Source organism: Neodiprion fabricii, chromosome 4, assembly GCF_021155785.1.
Source record: "Neodiprion fabricii isolate iyNeoFabr1 chromosome 4, iyNeoFabr1.1, whole genome shotgun sequence".
NCBI classification, from domain to species: domain Eukaryota; kingdom Metazoa; phylum Arthropoda; class Insecta; order Hymenoptera; family Diprionidae; genus Neodiprion; species Neodiprion fabricii.
The window spans coordinates 5,011,828-5,030,264 of NC_060242.1; the positions used below are offsets into that span (position 1 = coordinate 5,011,828).

An 18,437-nucleotide genomic window follows, 5' to 3' on the forward strand; every position below is an offset into this window, starting at 1 on the left:
CGCGAGCATCGAGCGTGGTTTCCCATCTGTTGGTCTAATCATTTAGCGGCATGGGAACCACGACCGATCGACGGCACGCTGTCAGTGGTGAACAGGGATAAATAGATTATATTCCGATTTCGACGGTTCCGCTCGCGCAAGTGTGTGTGAACGAATGCAGCCTGGGCACGGGCAACGAATCGACGAAGTTGAACCCGTTAGCCCTCCTCCCTATAAACAGTATACGCAACATTGACGACACGATGGGTCTGACGAGGTGCATCAACGGTACCAGTGTTAATTGTAATTTGAGAAACTTGTGAAACAGCGAGTGTCGAGTGTACGTGACAGTAGAGAGAACATGATCAAGCTGTGGACAACTAGTGCAGCATAGCCGTGCGTAACATAAAACTTTGACGAGTTTATGAGCAGAGACCAGAAGGTGGGTTGGACCGCCAAAGCTAACTGTACATTGCTTCGCAAATTTATGCTTGTGACCTGTCCGTGTGCATGCGTCAGTGTAATTTTACACCTTTTTAAATACCTTATTATTATTTCAGTTTGGGCTGTTTCTCGTACCGAGTAACATTCAATAACGATTTCAGACTATTCCTGTGTTTGCATTTTCAAACCGACCTCCTTTTCTTTCTCATTTGCGCTGGTTTTACGCTGTAGTTATACCGTTGCTCGTTAATATTACAAGACCCCTTTTTTCCTCTAACGTATATACAACACGACCGTCGTAAGCTGTCGTAAAAACATGCAAGAAGCATATGCATTCGTATCCGCTTCGGTTTTCTTACATCACGTAGCTTTAAAACGTCGCGTATCCGTATAACCACCCTATACACTGCTCTACATTTCACTTCAAAGAATACACGCATTTGATTGAATGGACCGAAGATTTACCAAGACGTTATTTGATACTGCTGCAAAACCCCTAAAAAGTATGTATGACATTAAATCGTTCACTTCAGATTCCATGCGTACATCATGACTCATTCTAGTAGCTCTTAAATTTTACATCATGTTCGCTCAATTGGTTTATCGTACTTTGTATTATCACAAATTTTATTCAAACGGTTAATGTGTGGCAAATAGTTCAATTTTAGTATCGACCACTTTTTCCTTATTAATTACTTGGTATTATCTTTGGAATTATTCATTAATCACTTTCGTTGCATATTAGGCAAAACAGTTGCGCATATTTGTGTACACGTTTTGCGCTAAGGGAGGAATCAGCAGGCAGCACATTTTGATAGGATTTACCAACGGTAATTTAATTTATTATTTTACAGTGGATTGGACACAAGTTATAATGGAGGGACCTGAGGTGACGTTTTTATTCCAGTTCGGGTTGACTCGCAATACCGTAACTGTTGAGGCTGGCACTCTCACATTAAAAACTCTAAAAGACTTGGCCTGTGATTTTATCAATGATAAGTGTCCCGATCATGGTTTGAGCCGTCTAAATGAAAGGCTGCTCTTGTTTAAACACGATTATAATTCAACAAATATTCTTCAACTTATTACAAATGCTACCGAAGTTGTCGACGAAACATTGGTTGAAATAGTATTGACTGGTAAGTCAAGTTGCGATGAAGTTTAGTCTTTTGGTTTTCATCCTTGTCTCGCAACTGGTAAAACTTATTTAATATTTCACATTTCAGCACAAGTACCGAGTGAGGATGTACTTATACGACCACATACCCTGGTGGTTCATTCGTATAAGGTTCCAACCTTTTGTGATTTTTGTGGTGAAATGTTATTTGGTCTAGTTCGTCAAGGACTTAAATGCGAAGGTAGATTTCAGCCAGTCGCATTTTAATTGGAAACTCTCATTAATCGCTAATAATTTTTCAAAATGCAATGGTACCTACAATGTTGCTTTTGATTTCTTTTAGGATGTGGAATGAATTATCATAAACGATGCGTCGTCGTGATTCCCAACAATTGTTCCAACGACAGTAATCAGAGGAGACGCAGCTCTACGTTCTTGAATGTTCCCAGGTCTCCGAGCCAAGGTTCGACAAGCAGTTTGGCCAGTGGCAGCGATGATACTGCTAATCTCAGCACGAGCACTGCGTCCCACTCAAGCCAAAATAACAGCACGCTTGTAAGTATCCCTGGTTTTTGTTATTATGAAGTTAAAATCTGTTTTGTTTTTTCCAGTTTTTTAGTTTGAAGTAATTTCATTTTCGTTCATTATGTTAAGAAAAGTATTCATTTTACTGTAACACGTAAACTATTGAGTAAGCGAAGTCAAATGTTGAACCCTTCAACTGCAAGATAATATTTAGGATATCATGTTATGCTTTTGCGCTTCGAGAGGAAGCAGTCAATCCAGAACTCGCGATGATTATCTATAATTGGTTAGTTCCTGCACAGATAAACGTGGTATCGGCGTGTGGTTCCTTTTTAATATCGTATATGCTTCAAACATAGTTAAGGATAATATGTTTTGGATCAACTTTTAGGGTATAATAATAATGTTTTAACTATTATTTCAATAATGCAACTACGCTATCGATTATTATTCGATTGATTGCAAAATAAACAAAAGTAGGTAGATTTTAACAATTAGTGTTTGCCTGTTCATAATTGAATATAGAAAATGACATTGATGTTTTGTTTTCTTTCATCTTGCAGACTATTCCCAACATATTAGTTCCCAAACCATCACGATCACCATTGCTGGGGGGGCGTCCACCCTGGATAGATCGTGAAATTGGAAATCGTATTAAAATTCCGCATACTTTTGTAGTGCACACTTATACTCGGCCCACAGTTTGCGGATTATGCAAAAAACTATTGGGTGGATTATTCAAACAAGGCTTACAGTGTAAAGATTGTCAGTACAATACCCACAAAAAATGCATCGACAAAATTCCTAAAGACTGTACTGGCGAGATTCCAAGAGATAGTACAGGTGATGATCATTTTTGTCCTATCAATTAACTGGTATATTACATACTTTTACAATGATTTTAATATGAAAATTTTCAAAAATTCTCTACAAATTAAGCAAGAGTTTTTACTAAAGTATACAGTAAATAATATAGCCTCTTTATTCAGGTGCAGAATATCGAGATGGTGGCGAAACCGAAGGGCGATATGGTGGTCGTAACGAAGAAGGAGATGCTGACAGTGCTACCGAATCTCCATTGCCCCCATCGCATCCTTCGTGTGTGGCTGATGACAGAAACCACAATGGGGGATTAAATTCTGTAAGTTATTAGAAAGATCGGCTTAAAAACCAAAATCATAACAACACTTTTATCAATATTTTTCCACAGGATCTCATTCCAAGTCACGATGAAGTCTCGTCTGACGAATTCCCGAAGACCAGACCCTCGAGGTAAGATTTTTAACAAAGCTAGAGTAATCTATTTCCCAAAGTCAAGTCTCTATGTAATATTCTCATCTAAAGATGGTTCTCTTTGATTTCTCTACCCCCACTTTCCTTTTCTTGTTTCTACATTATTAAAGTTTGCAGTTCATCGCCAAGCAACAACATTCCGCTGATGCGAATAGTTCAAAGTGTTAAACATACCAAACGACGTGGTTCTAAAGTTCTGAAAGAAGGCTGGATGGTGCATTTTACTAGTCGTGATCCGACGGTCAGTGAAAGAACATGATGCTATTTAACAATACTACATAGTTTGGTATGTAATTCCGAGATAAACGTTGATAATATATCCCTAATTTCAGAGGAAACGACATTATTGGAGACTGGATACGAAAGCTATTACACTCTTTCAAAGCGACAGCGGACACAAATATTACAAGGAGATACCATTGGCGGAAATTTTGTATATTGATACTGCCAGAACGCCACATTCCAGTAAGTTTCATCACAAAATATTAAACTGACATTTGCTATTCTATTAACTAAATATAGGTATTTATGGGAAATTTCTAAAACCTTTAGCAGATTCTATGCATTGTTTTGAATTGAGAACTGCGAACGTGGATTATTATGTCGGTGAAGATCCACTTCACAGCGGTGCCACTGGACAGATGCCTCCACAAGAAAGTGGCGTCGGAGCGCACTTAGCCAAATCATGGGAGACGAGTATTCGGCAAGCTTTAATGCCTGTCACATCTGCATCAACACGTAAATAAACAGTTTTTCATACTGCTCAGTTGATCCGAGTTGTAATAAATGCAACAGCAAACGTTTTTACATGTAAAATGTAATTTTTAATCATTTGTAGCGCAAGAGCAACAGTCCATGGAACCTGACGAGCGCGTAGTCGATATGTCGCAATTGTATCAAATTTGTCCAGACGAAGTATTGGGATCTGGTCAATTTGGGATAGTGTACGGTGGTACATACCGCAAAACGGGTCGCGCCGTAGCAATTAAAGTAATTGACAAACTTCGCTTTCCGACAAAGCAGGAGGCACAGCTAAAAAACGAAGTTGCAATTTTACAAAATCTTTCGCACAGCGGTGTCGTTAATTTGGAACGAATGTTTGAAACCCCAGAACGAATATTCGTCGTGATGGAGAAGTTGAAAGGAGACATGCTCGAGATGATTTTGAATTCGGAAAGGGGACGTCTCAGTGAAAGGATCACAAAGTTTCTTATAACACAAATATTAGTTGCGCTGAAACATTTACACAGTAAAAATATTGTCCACTGTGATCTGAAACCAGAAAACGTATTGCTCAGCAGTAACAGTGATTTTACTCAAGTAAAGCTTTGCGATTTTGGATTTGCAAGGATTATTGGAGAGAAGAGTTTCAGAAGAAGCGTTGTTGGTACTCCCGCTTACTTGGCTCCCGAAGTATTGAGAAATAAGGGATACAACAGATCACTGGATATGTGGAGTGTTGGCGTTATTATCTATGTTTCACTTAGTGGTACGTTCCCATTCAATGAAGAGGAAGATATCAACGAACAAATTAAAAATGCAGCTTTCATGTATCCGCCAAAACCATGGAAAGAAATATCTTCTGATGGTAAGTTTTGGTAATAGTTGAAAACACAATACAATTTGATCGGAATAATGTAAACTGAATTTTGGGTTATGAAAATTCGAATACACATCAAGTTTGGCCAAACCAATTGAACAAACGACGTAAAAATTATTTCAACACAGATATATTTGCATGTTTCCGATTGATATAACATTTGCAGCAGCTGGTTTGTTACTACTTTATTATAACTCGTTATTTCTAATACCTCAATGTTATTGCTTACAGCTATAGATTTAATTAATAATCTACTGCAAGTCAAACATCAAAAGCGATATACCGTTGACAAGAGTTTACAACATGTATGGTTACAGGTGGGTAAATTTTATTGAAAGTAGAGCTCAGAAGTTCAATGAGTGACAACAATTTTCTTAATCGAACTACGTTGTTTGCGATTTTAGGATTATCAAACATGGTGCGATCTCAGAGAACTTGAGCAACAGGTTGGTTGTCGTTACTTAACTCACGAAAGTGACGACGCTCGTTGGATGTCCTACGCTAATCAACGGGCATGACAAAACTTCTCTCCGACCATAACCATTGAACCACCAACATCTATGCTACATAAGGGGTGGGCGCGAAGTGCCCGTGCTACCATCAGGCGTTTCATTCGCACCTGACAAATCAGAAACGTTTGAAACACATTTCATTTTACGTATTTCCGTCAAGTGATATTGAAAGCAATTTATTCCTGAAATAGTATTCAATGTTTTACGAAACATTTTTAGCAAATCGTCGATATAATAAAACTGCAAGCCCGTGATTTCAGCCCTGGACTGTTAGTATTACCTATGTTACAATAATGCAAAATAACCGCGAATCTTGGTGTATTTTAGCATAATAACACAGTGAGCAGAGCACTCGCGTTTTGGGTGAAATTTTTTCCCAAAAGTTTACTTCTAGATTTTGGACTGCAATAGCAAAGCAGAGACATTAATATTTATGCGAATTTATCACTGCATTGTGCCATCCTGGGCTTCTAGATATGTTCAATTTTTTAATTTACTGAAATTGCTGTATAGAATGAAAAACGATTTTTAAAAATCCCCGAGATATGCGTCCGTGAAAAGCTTGCAGCTCAATTTGCATGATAAATATTGACCAAACTCCTCATAATTACCGAATGTTTAACTTTGATACCATTGAATTTAGCATTGTCAGATACTAACTTTCCGAAATTAGATGAGATTTTTACCACTAGTTAGTTTTAAAAACAAATGGACGGATTAACGGAAATATAACGATAGTTCGATAGTTGAATCATGTTTAAGATGAATTGCTACAATTTATGATCTAGAGAAAAGATTCGAACATTTATTGTAAATTGTTAAATGATGAATTTACCTCAGATTCTCAAGCTATTTTTACATTAAATTTTTTATTTTTCTTCATCTTTTGTTTACACGATATGATTTGCTGTTGTAGATTCATTCGATTTTCCAAAATATTTTTTCACAAACTGAGCCTTACACATAATAAGTTTCAATTTTCAGGAACCGAATCTTTATAAACACCGAAACAAAGATTATTCAATTTGAGCTGAGAAGAAAAATTTGTTAAAAAAGAAAAATAATGCATGTAAATTGATTCTCGTTTCACGATTATTTAAAATTTTATTAGCTAGCGAAAAAATCATACATTATTGTTATTATTATTATTATTATTATTATTATTATTATATATATATATATATTTTTTATGAATTGAAAAGAGGTATTCTAAGAATCGATCATATGCTTTGAAGTGCAGTTTAAAAATAAGTGGTAACAATGACAAATGCTGGAATTTCGCATTGAACCATGTTTATCCTGAGCGAGAATCTTTGATTTCCGATACGATGATTATTATTATCATTAATTCTATGAATCTCTATGTTGTGACCTGGTTGTGGGATCTGGTTAATTTTAATTTTTATTATATTTTATTATACAAATTGGACGCAATATTATAACATTATACTATGTACCGTTCTATTTTATATACATCATACTTAATTAAATGCTCAGTATACTGAGCTATTCAGGAGTCGGTGATGTATTCTATATATAGGATTAACTTCAGGGAGACCCTACCGTACTTGACTTTTGGATAGTTCCTTAATATCACTCGTTTTTTTTTACGGTGATAGATAACATTAGCATATTATTTTAACCCGAGAGCCATTATAGTTGAATAATACGTGAGCTTAGCTTGATCGTTTCAAATTTAGCTCAAAACGTTGAAAAAAAGTCGAAAGTACCCGTGGGATGTTTTGTTATTGCTCGAATAATGAGCATATCGAGAATGAAAATGTTGAGGAGTTTTATACCTATGGTTTATTGGTTGTAGAAATCGTAATATAACAAAACGCACAGTAAATCATTCCGAACAAATTTTTTTCAATCTTTTTAACTAATTACGTGCTTAGTATACCTGATTTTATATTTTTTTTTATATCAAATCGATTATATAACTTGAGAATTATTGTTCTTTCGTTGAAAAAAAAAAAAAAAATTAAACATTACCGGTATTCTAAATATTTATATTTGTTCTATTTTGCCTGGAAGTAAAAGATCTACAGTGAATAAATTGATTATAATAACGTATTGTAGCTTTCAGGTGTACAGTTTACGCGTTGATTAAGTTTTTAAAAATTTTACGTTTGTATTACATTTTTTAGTACATTGATTGTAACATCTTGATATTATTTAAATGAATTTAATTCAGCATAAAAGTATATCTTATTATGATTATTATTACGTTTTTCGTTTAATTTAACCGCTGCATGCGTCTGTACAATATATCTAATTTATTTATGAAATTCTTTTGTCCCCTCGGAACATCTAAATGATGTAAAATATACTTGATTTTAAATCTTCCCACTATCACAATCATTCAAGTTGGCGGATGTCTTGAACAACAAATGTTACAGTTGTGCGAAATAAGAATAAGGCCTACTCAAGATGTAGAATATACATTTTGCGGATTAATTAATTCGTACATAGAAAATATGCACGTTAATCGAAATAAAAGTTCGAAGCAATTTCTTAATAAATTGCACAAAATTGTTATTAGTCTTACCGTCCACACACAAACGGATAAACAGTTGACAATTTTTAAAATCAAAATTGTTATCAGCAAAAGGCAACAATATTTATATAAAATTATAAATTTCTTGCTTAAGCTTGATTATAAATGAAAAAAGAATTTCACGTTACTTTGCCTAAATTATTAAGGTACGTAATGATACTTGCTTAAGGCCCAAGTTTAAAGCCGTTATATCTGGCGTCTATTCGAATTAGTGAATTTGTTCGAAAATACATTGATCAAATAAAATTGTAGAGTATTGATCAGACGTTCAAATTTCTATGTTGAAAATTGCATCTCATTACTTGACATGTCTTCTTATTCAAATTAGTATTAGGTAAATTGTCCTCTGCGATCATGTTTGAAACTGCGAAGCCTTGCTGTAAATTATATATAATCTGTTGTTGCTCTGCAAATTAACACACACACACACACACACACACACACACACACACACACACACACACACACACACACACGATCTAAACATAGGTAATAAAATGTATTATTACATTATGATTATATGAATATTTCTAATACAGTTGAGAATAATATGATATCTTGTTGGTAAATTGTAACATTGTTAACTTTGCATTTTTAAAAGCAAGGTAGACTATACATTTTGTGTGATTTCTTATACCGATTATCACTCATACCGCCGAATCGATACACCAATCTACGTCTATTGTCAATAAGTATTACTTGCTACCATACGTGGACATAATTTTTATCACACGCCGAACTAGTATTGCCACCTGGTCTTAGAAGAACTTCCTGTCTGTTATGGCAATTAAATTGTATTGTTAGTCTTCCAAAGTCATCACTTACTACATATTTACGAATACATCACACTTTTGAAATCGATAACTTCTTATCAAGCAAAACTAATTACTAGATGCCAATATTTTGTGAAATATCATTTTTCCGTAGAAGTTATACAGTCTAATTCACTACACTGACTTTATAATCTCGCTGTATTAAGCTTTCTACTTATGTCACGTTTATCTTCCCTAAGAAGTTGGTTCTGAATAAATGAATAATAAAATATAACTAAATTATTGTAGTTACTCAAGAATTAACTGTTAAAACTTGGGTGAAGCAAACAGAAGGGCCTAATAATAATTGATCACTGAAAACAGATCATGTAATCATAAATTGTAGAGCTGATCTGTTTTCAGAAGTAATCACATTTGTATCGTTAATATATCTAACGTAATAGAAGCTTGCGAGGTAATAATCCATTATGCTAACAGATAATGCGCATTGCTTGATATTTACAGTATTACCGAAAGGTTGTTCAAATTTAAAGTGAAAAAAATTTATTAAAAAAACAAACAAAAGATATAATAATAAAAGCTAAAAATAAAGAAAACCTTAAAAATATACATGTATATTAATAAGCGAATAATAAATAAAAATAAAGAAATATGTAATCATTTATGCAATTATGTAAGGGCACAAAATATAAATAAAAAGTTTTTTACTCTTAACTTCTAATTGATTCATTGATTTGGCTTTCGGATATTGTCAAACATTCTTTGGAAATGTTTTAACTCCTTGATGTGCAGTCGAATATTTTAAACTCTGTTACACTATAACAATAACAATATGAAAATACTGTCATTGCTTTAGTTCTAACAGCAGGAAGTCAAAGATGCCCTGCTTGAAATAATTACTTTTGTTCCTCCGTTATGCATCCATGACTCTTCAGAGATTTAGTTCAACATAGAATTTGCAGCAAATATCATGTCATTTCTTTATCGTAGCTTGAATTCGAGTGGAGTACGAATTTATCTATATTAAATCGTTATTTAATTTGTGAAAAATTATCACCAATGAACGCTTCTTTGGTAAAAATAAAAACACAATAATTTTGACTCGTTTCTGTAAAATATTATAATAACCAGAGTGAGAAACATTTTTAGATAAGTATAAACTTTCAGTATGACAATTAAGAATACAATGGTATTAAAATGTCACCTAGTTTTCTTGATTGTGAACAAATTATTTGCTACCGGAGAGTGGGTAGAGCTGCCGCAGTTCTCCGACGAAACAAAGGTTTACAAATTAGCGGGAAATCGGCATGATACATTGTATAATAAAGTATCTAGCAATGATTATAAAACTGTGTCAGACAACAATTTTGCAATTGCAAATGCATTAAATGATTTTGGAAATACGGATGGGAACATTGCTAAAGTAATTATTTCACATGACTCCAAAGATCCTGAACACCATTCAGAATTAATCGCAACAAATCCTTCAAACTTCTCCAACCAGTCTTCATTGCACATCTACAATAATGATGATCGCAATGATGACTCAGTGGATACATTCACACAAAACGTAGACATAATCTCTAGTGTTAAAGACGTTGTACACAGCAATGTGGTGACGTCTACTCCAATGGAACACTTGACTGTGGAATCACCAACCGAAATACTCGATGATCCAACAACAGCGATACCAATATTACAATTCCCAACTACTGGAAAGCCTTATTCTGATAAAATGTCATGCAACAATCAGACATTAGAAGATTATTTGCCAATGGAAATGCTGAGGAAGGTTCATCAAACTCTAAAATCTCAACCGTCAACTATGAAGGGAAAGATTCGATTCTTGAAACAGTTTGAGAAGGATTTGAGAGCGGAAATTGGTGAGTAAACGATCTTCTATTGCGTTTCTTTTTTTTTATTATAAAAAATCATTATCATTGCTCTGTTTATCCGTTTATCCGTTTATTATCATAAACTCCGTACTTAATTGAATTATTTTTCTCATGCTGCTCAGAGGCACGACTCGTCGCTGCTTTAGCTCCACCTAGGCGAACCAGAGGTGCTCATGACTATTGGGATAATGACGAAGAAATTGGTTTTCCCTCTGTGGAAGGAGCTTTAATAGCAATATCATTTTTAACTTTTGCTGTTTACCTAGTACAGCTAGTTATGGTATTTTATATAGCGTACTTTATTATTTTACTATAATAAAATAGTATTAGCAGCATTTTGTCCAATTCCCTAATTTATGTCATTTCAATATCTCAATCAAGTTTTTAACTCTCCACAGCTGTTATTCCGCAATACCAACAATACGGCGAACGGTGCTACCATTTTCTTTGGAAGAAATCGACGATCGACAATGGACTCGCTAACTAATAAAACAGATGAGATTCTTTATTATTTAGACACATTTGATACAGAATAGTGATTACAGATAGTCATAATTCATTAGGTGTATAATTCAAGATTATTAAACTCGATGCAATTCAGGCAAGCTGTTAGCGAATATCGATATTTTATGAGTTCTTCGCAGATATAATCTTGAAACATTTTTATACTAGTTTTTTAGCGTTGTGTAAGCATGTTGTCAAAACGGAATTTAAACATACCGCAATACAATGATTTTTAGACAATTATGTTCCGACTGGTTCTTTTATTTTTTTTATGATTAGTAAGATCTTACATTCCTTTCCTTACAAATAATTAACAAGGTTATATTTACATATCTATGTCTATCACGTTTTTGTACATAATTAATACAAAATTAGGTGCATTCTTCCTTTTGAGCGATGTTCTCAACAGTTTGAATTTTGTACCGATTGTTGGGCATTATTGTGAGCGTCGGCGATATCGAAACTCGATACCATTCAAACTCCCGAAACGCGGCATAAACAAGCCGAGCGGAAAGTGCGGTGTTGGAGGTACTTGAAAGTTCATTTTTGGTGGGAGCCTTGAAGGTTGATATTTACGATATCTGAAAGTAGATAAGTAGAAATAAAGTGAAAGTTGCGGTGTCTTGAAGGAGCCCAAGTTCGATTCTCTGTTCAATAGGAATTACAAGAGATGGATGTCACATCGATTGAGACTGCAAAATCTTTGCATCCTAAAACGTACGATGGTCACATTCAGTATGGGACTGCTGGTTTTAGAACGAGGTAATTCAATTGTCAACGTTTATCACTACAATTTCATTTATATGCATAAAATTCGATAAATCCACCGGTACTGCAACATTCACGTGACAGTCTCAGGCATAACCTACAACTACCGAATTTCCGTCCCATATTTACTTCTCCTATTCTTCACAGATCAGAAATATTGGATCATGTCATGTTCAGAATGGGACTGTTGGCCGTATTGAGATCGAAAAGCAAACGAGGTAACGTCAGAATTCTGATATTGTTGAATAAAGCGAGCCGGGCTTAAACCCTAATCTGATCAGATCTTTGACCTCTCAATTTCAGCCGCGATTGGTCTCATGATAACGGCCAGCCACAATGAGGAGCCTGACAACGGAGTGAAACTTGTAGATCCAGCAGGTGAAATGTTAGAGGCGTCATGGGAGAAACTAGCAACTGAGTTGGCTAACGTCGAAGATGCTAAACTTGTATCAACCTTGCAAAACATTGTCAGTACTCAAAACATTGATATCAATGCTCCTGCAAATGTCGTAGTTGGTAGAGACACTAGACAGAGTAGCCCTCGATTGGCGACTGCTGCGGTCGATGGAATAAAAGCACTGCAAGGCATGGTGAATGACTTTGCCGTTATAACTACTCCACAATTGCATTATCTTGTAGTTTGTCTCAATACCAACGAGAGCTATGGAATCGCAACGCTGCATGGCTACTACCAGAAACTTAGCAATGCTTTCAAAGAGATACGAGGAAGTTCGCCAAGTTATAAAAATTACACTCCAAACCTTGTTTTGGATGGTGCAAACGGTGTTGGCGCCATTGCAGTGAGGGAATTTCAGAAGTACTTAGGTGATTCTATTCAAATTGAACTTTACAACGATGGAAGTGGAAAGCTGAATTATATGGTGAGAAAAAAATTTTTTTGTAGATGCTTACTCATTTTAATATCACTAGCTTTATCTCTGATAGATTTTCGATCTCTAAACTAGGTTTCAGGAGTTGGAGAGTTATTAAAATCATTGAATTGTTTATTTGCCAACAGTGCGGAGCTGATTTTGTTAAAGTACAACAAACCCAGCCAATGAATGTACCACAACAACAAAATGTGAGGTGTGCTAGTATCGATGGCGATGCAGATAGAGTTGTGTATTACTACACTGATGGGCAAAACAAATTCCATTTGTTGGATGGTGATAGAATAGCCACGCTAATAGCGAGTTATTTTAAAGAATTGCTTCAAGAATCTGGACTTGATTTACAACTTGGCTTAGTGCAGACTGCATATGCTAATGGAGGCTCAACGGATTATATATCCAAAATTTTGGTTGGTCCAATTTGTTTAAAATACCGAAAATCCGAATAACCTTTCACGAAATTTATGACAAACATCTAGGGGAAGATGCATGGTGAATGGAATAGAGTATATATATATATACATCACCACCATATATATATATTGATTTCAGAAAATCCCTGTGGCTTGCGTCCCAACAGGTGTCAAGCATTTGCATCATAAAGCTCTTGATTTTGATATTGGAGTTTACTTCGAGGCGAATGGTCACGGAACTGTCACTTTTAAGGAGAGTGCGTTGGGAACGATTCGCAGTGCTATTGCAAATTTGAGGTAAAATCACAAATCCAAGGGTTCCAGGTTGTAAATCCGTCGATCATAATATTTGTTCTACAACTTACAATGAACCGTTTTTCGTATTAAAGATTGTCAGAAACTGCAAGAAGTGCTGCTTCCAAACTACTTAACGCTATTGAAGTGATAAATCAAACTGTGGGTGATGCGCTCAGTGATGTGCTTATTGTAGAAACCATTCTACATTCGAAGGGATGGAGTTTGGCAGACTGGGAAAAAAGCTACACAGATCTTCCAAACAAGCAGTTAAAAGTAAAAGTTCGCGATCGAAACGTTATCAGTACAGTAGACGCTGAACGAAAATGTGTAACTCCTGCTGGTCTACAGGAGAGAATTGATACATTAGTTGCAACATATCCCAGGGGTCGTTCTTTTGTAAGGTATGAAAGTTAAGATGCGCAATTTGAATCAAGTAATAGGCTATACTAGTAATTTAGAAGTTTGTTTAACAAAGTTTTTCCAATTCCAGGCCATCTGGCACAGAGGACCTTGTCAGAGTTTACGCAGAAGGTCAGAGTGTTTCTGAGGTACAAAAATTGGCTGCTGAGGTTTCACTAGCTGTCTATGAATTAGCTGGAGGTATTGGTCCTATACCAATTGTTCCAAATTAAAAGAAATCTTGAAGTATTCTATCCTGATAACAAAGATACCTATGTGAGTTAATATATTTTTGTTACAAAGAATAAAGACTTGTTGAGCGATGTGTGAACAAATATTACCTATACCTAGTGATACGGTGATGGTATTGATTCAAAATAAAGTAACAATTACATATATTATTCAATAAATAATTCTTACAGTTGGTATATTACTTATTTAATACTTTCATGCAGATTTTGTTTAATCCAAAGTAGGTACATTTGACTAAATTTGAGGTTGACGCTTGAACGTCAATTAGAATCGTAAGTATGCGGAAGAGTTTTTTTCGTATGTAAATTCGCAGATTTGCTCTGCTGTATCATTGAGCGTTGGCGACGACAAATCCGGATTCGTCCCAAACGTTATAGGCAGTTAGTCGTTCACAGTCGCTATGCGGTGCTCGTTTCGTACGGTGGAAACTTGCTTGAGAGCCTGATTAGTGGTGCACAGTTCGATAATTCGTTACTTACGAATTTTTTTTCGAACTACAACCTCTGAAGACTTCAAATCTGATACCTTTACGAGGTTTCGGTGGTCCTATAGGATTGCGTTATACAGCTTTCGTGGATAAGGGAATTACCGGCAAGCCTACTTACCCACCGAGTAATGGTCTCGCAACTTTGCCGATAGGTATCGGATCTCTCTTAACTTTCTTTATGCTTCCGCTTCCGCGATGCGTGGTGGACCAGGACCAGGAGCCACCTAGGAGCAGTCTGCTCTTCAACCTTGTAGTCCGTCATCATTTTCGGTGATCATACAGTGTAGTTATTATGCAACATAATATTAAATTAGCAATGACACTGTTGAAGTATTAAACAAGCATGTGATAATTTGTCTGAATTACTGTGAGTATCGTCAGACGTATTGTGTATCTTGCTTAGTCAATCATGAATTACAATTCTAAGGTTAGTTGCGTAGGAAATCATCATTTATATAATTCGATCTTATGACATATTTTTTTTTTTGCAAACTGTTGGATGTTACAGAATCATGACACGATCCTGGTAATATACCGGCGTTAATAACTTATCATGTTATTTATTTTATACACCGCAAGACGATGTCGAAGTCTGAAATGTCTACCGTCTTCAAAGGTACTCGGTACAATGGTGAGTGATTTATTATCGATTCTTGGGTACAATTTCAATATTCGTTAGTCTTCAACAAATTAGACTTCCATATTTTAGACAGGTGAAATCTATTAGTTTATTTAAGTTTTTGTTATTGGCAGTATTCCGCCGGCGTTGCAAAGCCAACGCCGTCTGCAGAACACACACCTGCAGAACGAGAAGGGCCATGTTTAACTGTGGGAAAACGTCATCGATGTCACACAATTCTAACGAGTATTTCTGTGGCTCCAAATGCATCTGCCCCCAATTCAATGGCTGATATGTTACCAAAATTTCAACAAGTTGTTACCAGCAGTTCTGTAAAACCAAAGACAAAACCCGTGCAAGAACCAGAATGGAGGCATATGGAAGTGGACACTTCCAAATTCCCTACGCATTGTTTAATGCTTTCCAAAATTAGATTAACATGTGAGTAAACCATAGATGATTAGAGAGTGAACATATGTTTATTTATTAGTCTATTGGATTTACTCACACCAATAAAAATATTTTGTTTTCCAGCTCTAGTAGTAATTACAACCATGGGTGGATACGCACTGGCTCCGGCCGCTTTTGACATTCAGACTTTTTTGTTATGTTCAATAGGAACTGGGCTTGTATCAGCAACGGCGAATTCTATAAATCAATTTTTAGAAATCCCATTCGATGCTCAGATGTCGCGAACAAAAAACAGGGTATTAGTTCGTGGCCATCTCACGTGAGTATATATATCAATAATGATTGACATGGCAAAGAATGCATGTTTTTTTTTCTCATTCATAATATATAGTCATCATTATGCGTATAATAAATATGATTGGTTGAAAGTCTAATCTTTTCTTAATCAGTTTTCCAGTAATAATGTCATGAAGATTTTTATTTTTATATTGAAGGCTGTACAATTTCGTTTAATTCTCACCATTACATACTGAATTTTAATAATTACGATTAGTTACAAAAATTGAACACTGATTATTGTAAACTTAATTAGGGACTTAATGTCAATAGGCCAGCCTATGCAATTGCATTTGCGACGGTGTCAGGTGTTGCTGGACTTTCGATGCTGTACTTAGGCGTCAATGGATTGACAGCAGCCCTAGGTGCTACAAATCTTATACTCTACACTCTAATTTACACACCGATGAAACGTGTCAGTATTCTCAATACTTGGGTTGGATCCATTGGTAAATGTGAATTTTGTGTACTGACAGATTACTTTAGAAATGTGTCAAATTGTCATTTTCAGATCTAACTGATTGCACAGTTTTCTTAATTAGAATATTTAGTTATACCTATAAAAACCAGTCACCATATCTCAAGAGTCTTGAATAATGTCGTCTGTTGGAAGCTTTGCTATGTTCTTGACAAGTGATCGTAATTTTCTCAGTCGAAACACTAGTAAAGGTGAATGTTTCATAGTTGGTGCAATCCCGCCACTGATGGGATGGGCTGGATGTGCTGGAAACATTACAGCTCCTGGTGCTTGGATTATGTCCGGCATGCTATATGCCTGGCAATTCCCACACTTTAATGCACTATCTTGGAACCTGCGGCCTGATTATTCTCGTGCTGGATACAGAATGATGGCTGTAACCAACCCTGGTTTGTGTCGCAGAGTTGCATTGAGATACACGGCCGCGATCATGGGTCTGTCATATTTAGCACCTGCTTTAGATGTCACGAGTTGGTGGTTTGCAGTGGAATCGACACCGTTGAATGCATATTTTCTATATTTAGGTAACCATAGGAAATATAAATGTCTTCATTTTGTTCGATTCTAAGCTTGATGCATGCACAATAGATGACAATGAAGTATAGCCAGCCGACATGAATGATTTATAAAACCGTTGTGCTTCTGACGAAACAACTTAAATTAACTTATCTTCCGTTTGGTTTATGATTGAAATATGAATCTTTGAATGCATTCTAAGCTATTACTGCGAAGATAGCTTGCATGTAACATTGTAATTTTTTTTCATTCCAGCTTGGCAATTCTATAAAGAGTCCGACAGTGCGAGTTCGCGTAAACTATTTCGATTTTCGTTGATACATCTGCCCGCTTTAATGTTACTCATGCTCTTCAACAAAAAGTCTTTGAGAAATACAACAGATACGACGAATTCTGTTTCAACTAATGGTGAAAAAGATCCTCAAAGTTATTTCGCTGTGCTGGGAAAACCAACTACGTTGAAAGCATCTACAGTATAGACGAACTGTCAGGTAGAGAATATTGTAATTTTGTAAAGCACAGTACAAACAATTACAATGTGCAATAAACGTATGACCACAATCTCGTTCACGATATTGTTATACAATGCGTCATGTAAATATATATCACAATTCATTACATTATTTGAACTTTTTTAACCCAATCACTTGTGGAATTGTTGAATTGATTTGAAGGATTCACAGAAGAGGTAGAACTGAAATATAAATTCCGAACTCAGATAGGGAGACAAATTTTCAATCTAATCTTCTCGTGCGTGTCGTTCACGTCCAGAACAAAGAACAAAAGTTGATTAAGGGCATTAGGGTTTAAAAATAATTTTCTATAATAGAACAGAGGCTAGAACTCAAAAAACATTTTATTCATAGGTCAAAACAAAGTGACACGTTGAATGAATTCCGTATTTAAAAAGAAGTCGCAAATGAGGATTTCGGTTACGAAATATCTCAAGTTGTCACGATCTATCGTTCCAACGCTAGATTGGAAGCAAAAGTGAAGTAGGGTAGTGTTTTGATACAGCTGGAACAACTCCGCTAAGAGCAGCAGGATGCACTTGCATGAAGAAATTTGTACATAGGAGGAACACAGTAAAAGAAATAGCAGCGCGGAAATCGGATGCAGAAAAGATAACGAGTTATCCTGGTAAACAATTGTTGAATATAAATAAGGTAATAAACGCAACGTCATAAAATAAGTTGCATAATTGAACTCAGAGTCTCACTTGGTTTTCAACTCAGTTCGTACTCGGTTGAAATGTTGAGGACATGTGTACTAAAACATCACAAGACTACTAGAACCAGAACAGACGCGATAAACGAAAAAAAAAGAAGGTTAACCCCTTTGTATTTTTGGCGAAAATTTTCGCGATTTT

General features: G+C 35.6%; 4 protein-coding genes across 9 annotated transcripts; all 4 read left to right on the forward strand.

Moving 5' to 3' along the window:
- The first annotated feature begins 33 nt into the window (after positions 1–33).
- LOC124180434 (serine/threonine-protein kinase D3) lies at positions 34–8,453 on the forward strand. Of its 2 annotated transcripts, none has more exons than XM_046565932.1 (14): positions 34–421; positions 540–926; positions 1,278–1,562; positions 1,650–1,781; positions 1,884–2,095; positions 2,629–2,908; positions 3,055–3,206; positions 3,276–3,337; positions 3,476–3,599; positions 3,691–3,823; positions 3,911–4,096; positions 4,197–4,946; positions 5,190–5,275; positions 5,363–8,453. In XM_046565932.1, the coding sequence occupies exons 2-14, from the start codon at positions 872–874 to the stop codon at positions 5,474–5,476; spliced, it is 2,571 nt and encodes an 856-aa protein (XP_046421888.1). In that variant the 5' UTR covers positions 34–421; positions 540–871; the 3' UTR covers positions 5,477–8,453. The 2 variants fall into 2 exon arrangements, with proteins under 2 accessions (XP_046421888.1, XP_046421889.1); XM_046565933.1 differs by having other exon boundaries at positions 3,914–4,096.
- Positions 8,454–8,507: 54 nt separating this feature from the next.
- On the forward strand, positions 8,508–11,431 carry LOC124180442. Its single transcript, XM_046565950.1, has 3 exons — positions 8,508–10,686; positions 10,821–10,978; positions 11,097–11,431. Exons 1-3 carry the CDS (start codon positions 9,972–9,974, stop codon positions 11,232–11,234), a joined length of 1,011 nt encoding a protein of 336 aa, XP_046421906.1. The 5' UTR covers positions 8,508–9,971; the 3' UTR covers positions 11,235–11,431.
- A 273-nt stretch (positions 11,432–11,704) lies between these two features.
- Positions 11,705–14,381, forward strand: LOC124180440 (phosphoacetylglucosamine mutase). Its single transcript, XM_046565948.1, has 8 exons — positions 11,705–11,766; positions 11,861–11,964; positions 12,118–12,188; positions 12,274–12,851; positions 12,989–13,270; positions 13,413–13,570; positions 13,663–13,971; positions 14,061–14,381. Exons 2-8 carry the CDS (start codon positions 11,873–11,875, stop codon positions 14,200–14,202), a joined length of 1,632 nt encoding a protein of 543 aa, XP_046421904.1. The 5' UTR covers positions 11,705–11,766; positions 11,861–11,872; the 3' UTR covers positions 14,203–14,381.
- A 506-nt stretch (positions 14,382–14,887) lies between these two features.
- LOC124180438 (protoheme IX farnesyltransferase, mitochondrial) lies at positions 14,888–17,688 on the forward strand. Of its 5 annotated transcripts, none has more exons than XM_046565943.1 (7): positions 14,888–14,978; positions 15,217–15,339; positions 15,462–15,768; positions 15,862–16,057; positions 16,348–16,523; positions 16,759–17,076; positions 17,324–17,688. In XM_046565943.1, exons 2-7 carry the CDS (start codon positions 15,262–15,264, stop codon positions 17,545–17,547), a joined length of 1,299 nt encoding a protein of 432 aa, XP_046421899.1. In that variant the 5' UTR covers positions 14,888–14,978; positions 15,217–15,261; the 3' UTR covers positions 17,548–17,688. The 5 variants fall into 5 exon arrangements, with proteins under 5 accessions (XP_046421899.1, XP_046421898.1, XP_046421900.1 ...); XM_046565942.1 differs by having other exon boundaries at positions 14,907–15,135; XM_046565944.1 differs by having other exon boundaries at positions 14,907–15,135; positions 15,288–15,339.
- Positions 17,689–18,437: the final 749 nt, after the last annotated feature.

Excerpts from the sequence above, each read along its gene's own strand:
- LOC124180438 (XM_046565943.1), top strand. The coding sequence starts at position 15,262 with ATGTTATTTATTTTATACACCGCAAGACGATGTCGAAGTCTGAAATGT. Across the intron at positions 15,769-15,861 it reads TTCCAAAATTAGATTAACAT|CTCTAGTAGTAATTACAACC; the intron begins GTGAGTAAACCA and ends TTTGTTTTCCAG. Across the intron at positions 16,058-16,347 it reads TTAGTTCGTGGCCATCTCAC|GCCAGCCTATGCAATTGCAT; the intron begins GTGAGTATATAT and ends TAATGTCAATAG.
- LOC124180434 (XM_046565932.1), top strand. The coding sequence starts at position 872 with ATGGACCGAAGATTTACCAAGACGTTATTTGATACTGCTGCAAAACCC. Across the intron at positions 927-1,277 it reads TGCTGCAAAACCCCTAAAAA|TGGATTGGACACAAGTTATA; the intron begins GTATGTATGACA and ends ATTATTTTACAG. Across the intron at positions 3,824-3,910 it reads TGCCAGAACGCCACATTCCA|CAGATTCTATGCATTGTTTT; the intron begins GTAAGTTTCATC and ends TAAAACCTTTAG.
- LOC124180442 (XM_046565950.1), top strand. The coding sequence starts at position 9,972 with ATGACAATTAAGAATACAATGGTATTAAAATGTCACCTAGTTTTCTTG. Across the intron at positions 10,687-10,820 it reads GGATTTGAGAGCGGAAATTG|AGGCACGACTCGTCGCTGCT; the intron begins GTGAGTAAACGA and ends CATGCTGCTCAG. Across the intron at positions 10,979-11,096 it reads ACCTAGTACAGCTAGTTATG|CTGTTATTCCGCAATACCAA; the intron begins GTATTTTATATA and ends AACTCTCCACAG.
- LOC124180440 (XM_046565948.1), top strand. The coding sequence starts at position 11,873 with ATGGATGTCACATCGATTGAGACTGCAAAATCTTTGCATCCTAAAACG. Across the intron at positions 11,965-12,117 it reads ACTGCTGGTTTTAGAACGAG|ATCAGAAATATTGGATCATG; the intron begins GTAATTCAATTG and ends TATTCTTCACAG. Across the intron at positions 12,189-12,273 it reads GAGATCGAAAAGCAAACGAG|CCGCGATTGGTCTCATGATA; the intron begins GTAACGTCAGAA and ends TCTCAATTTCAG.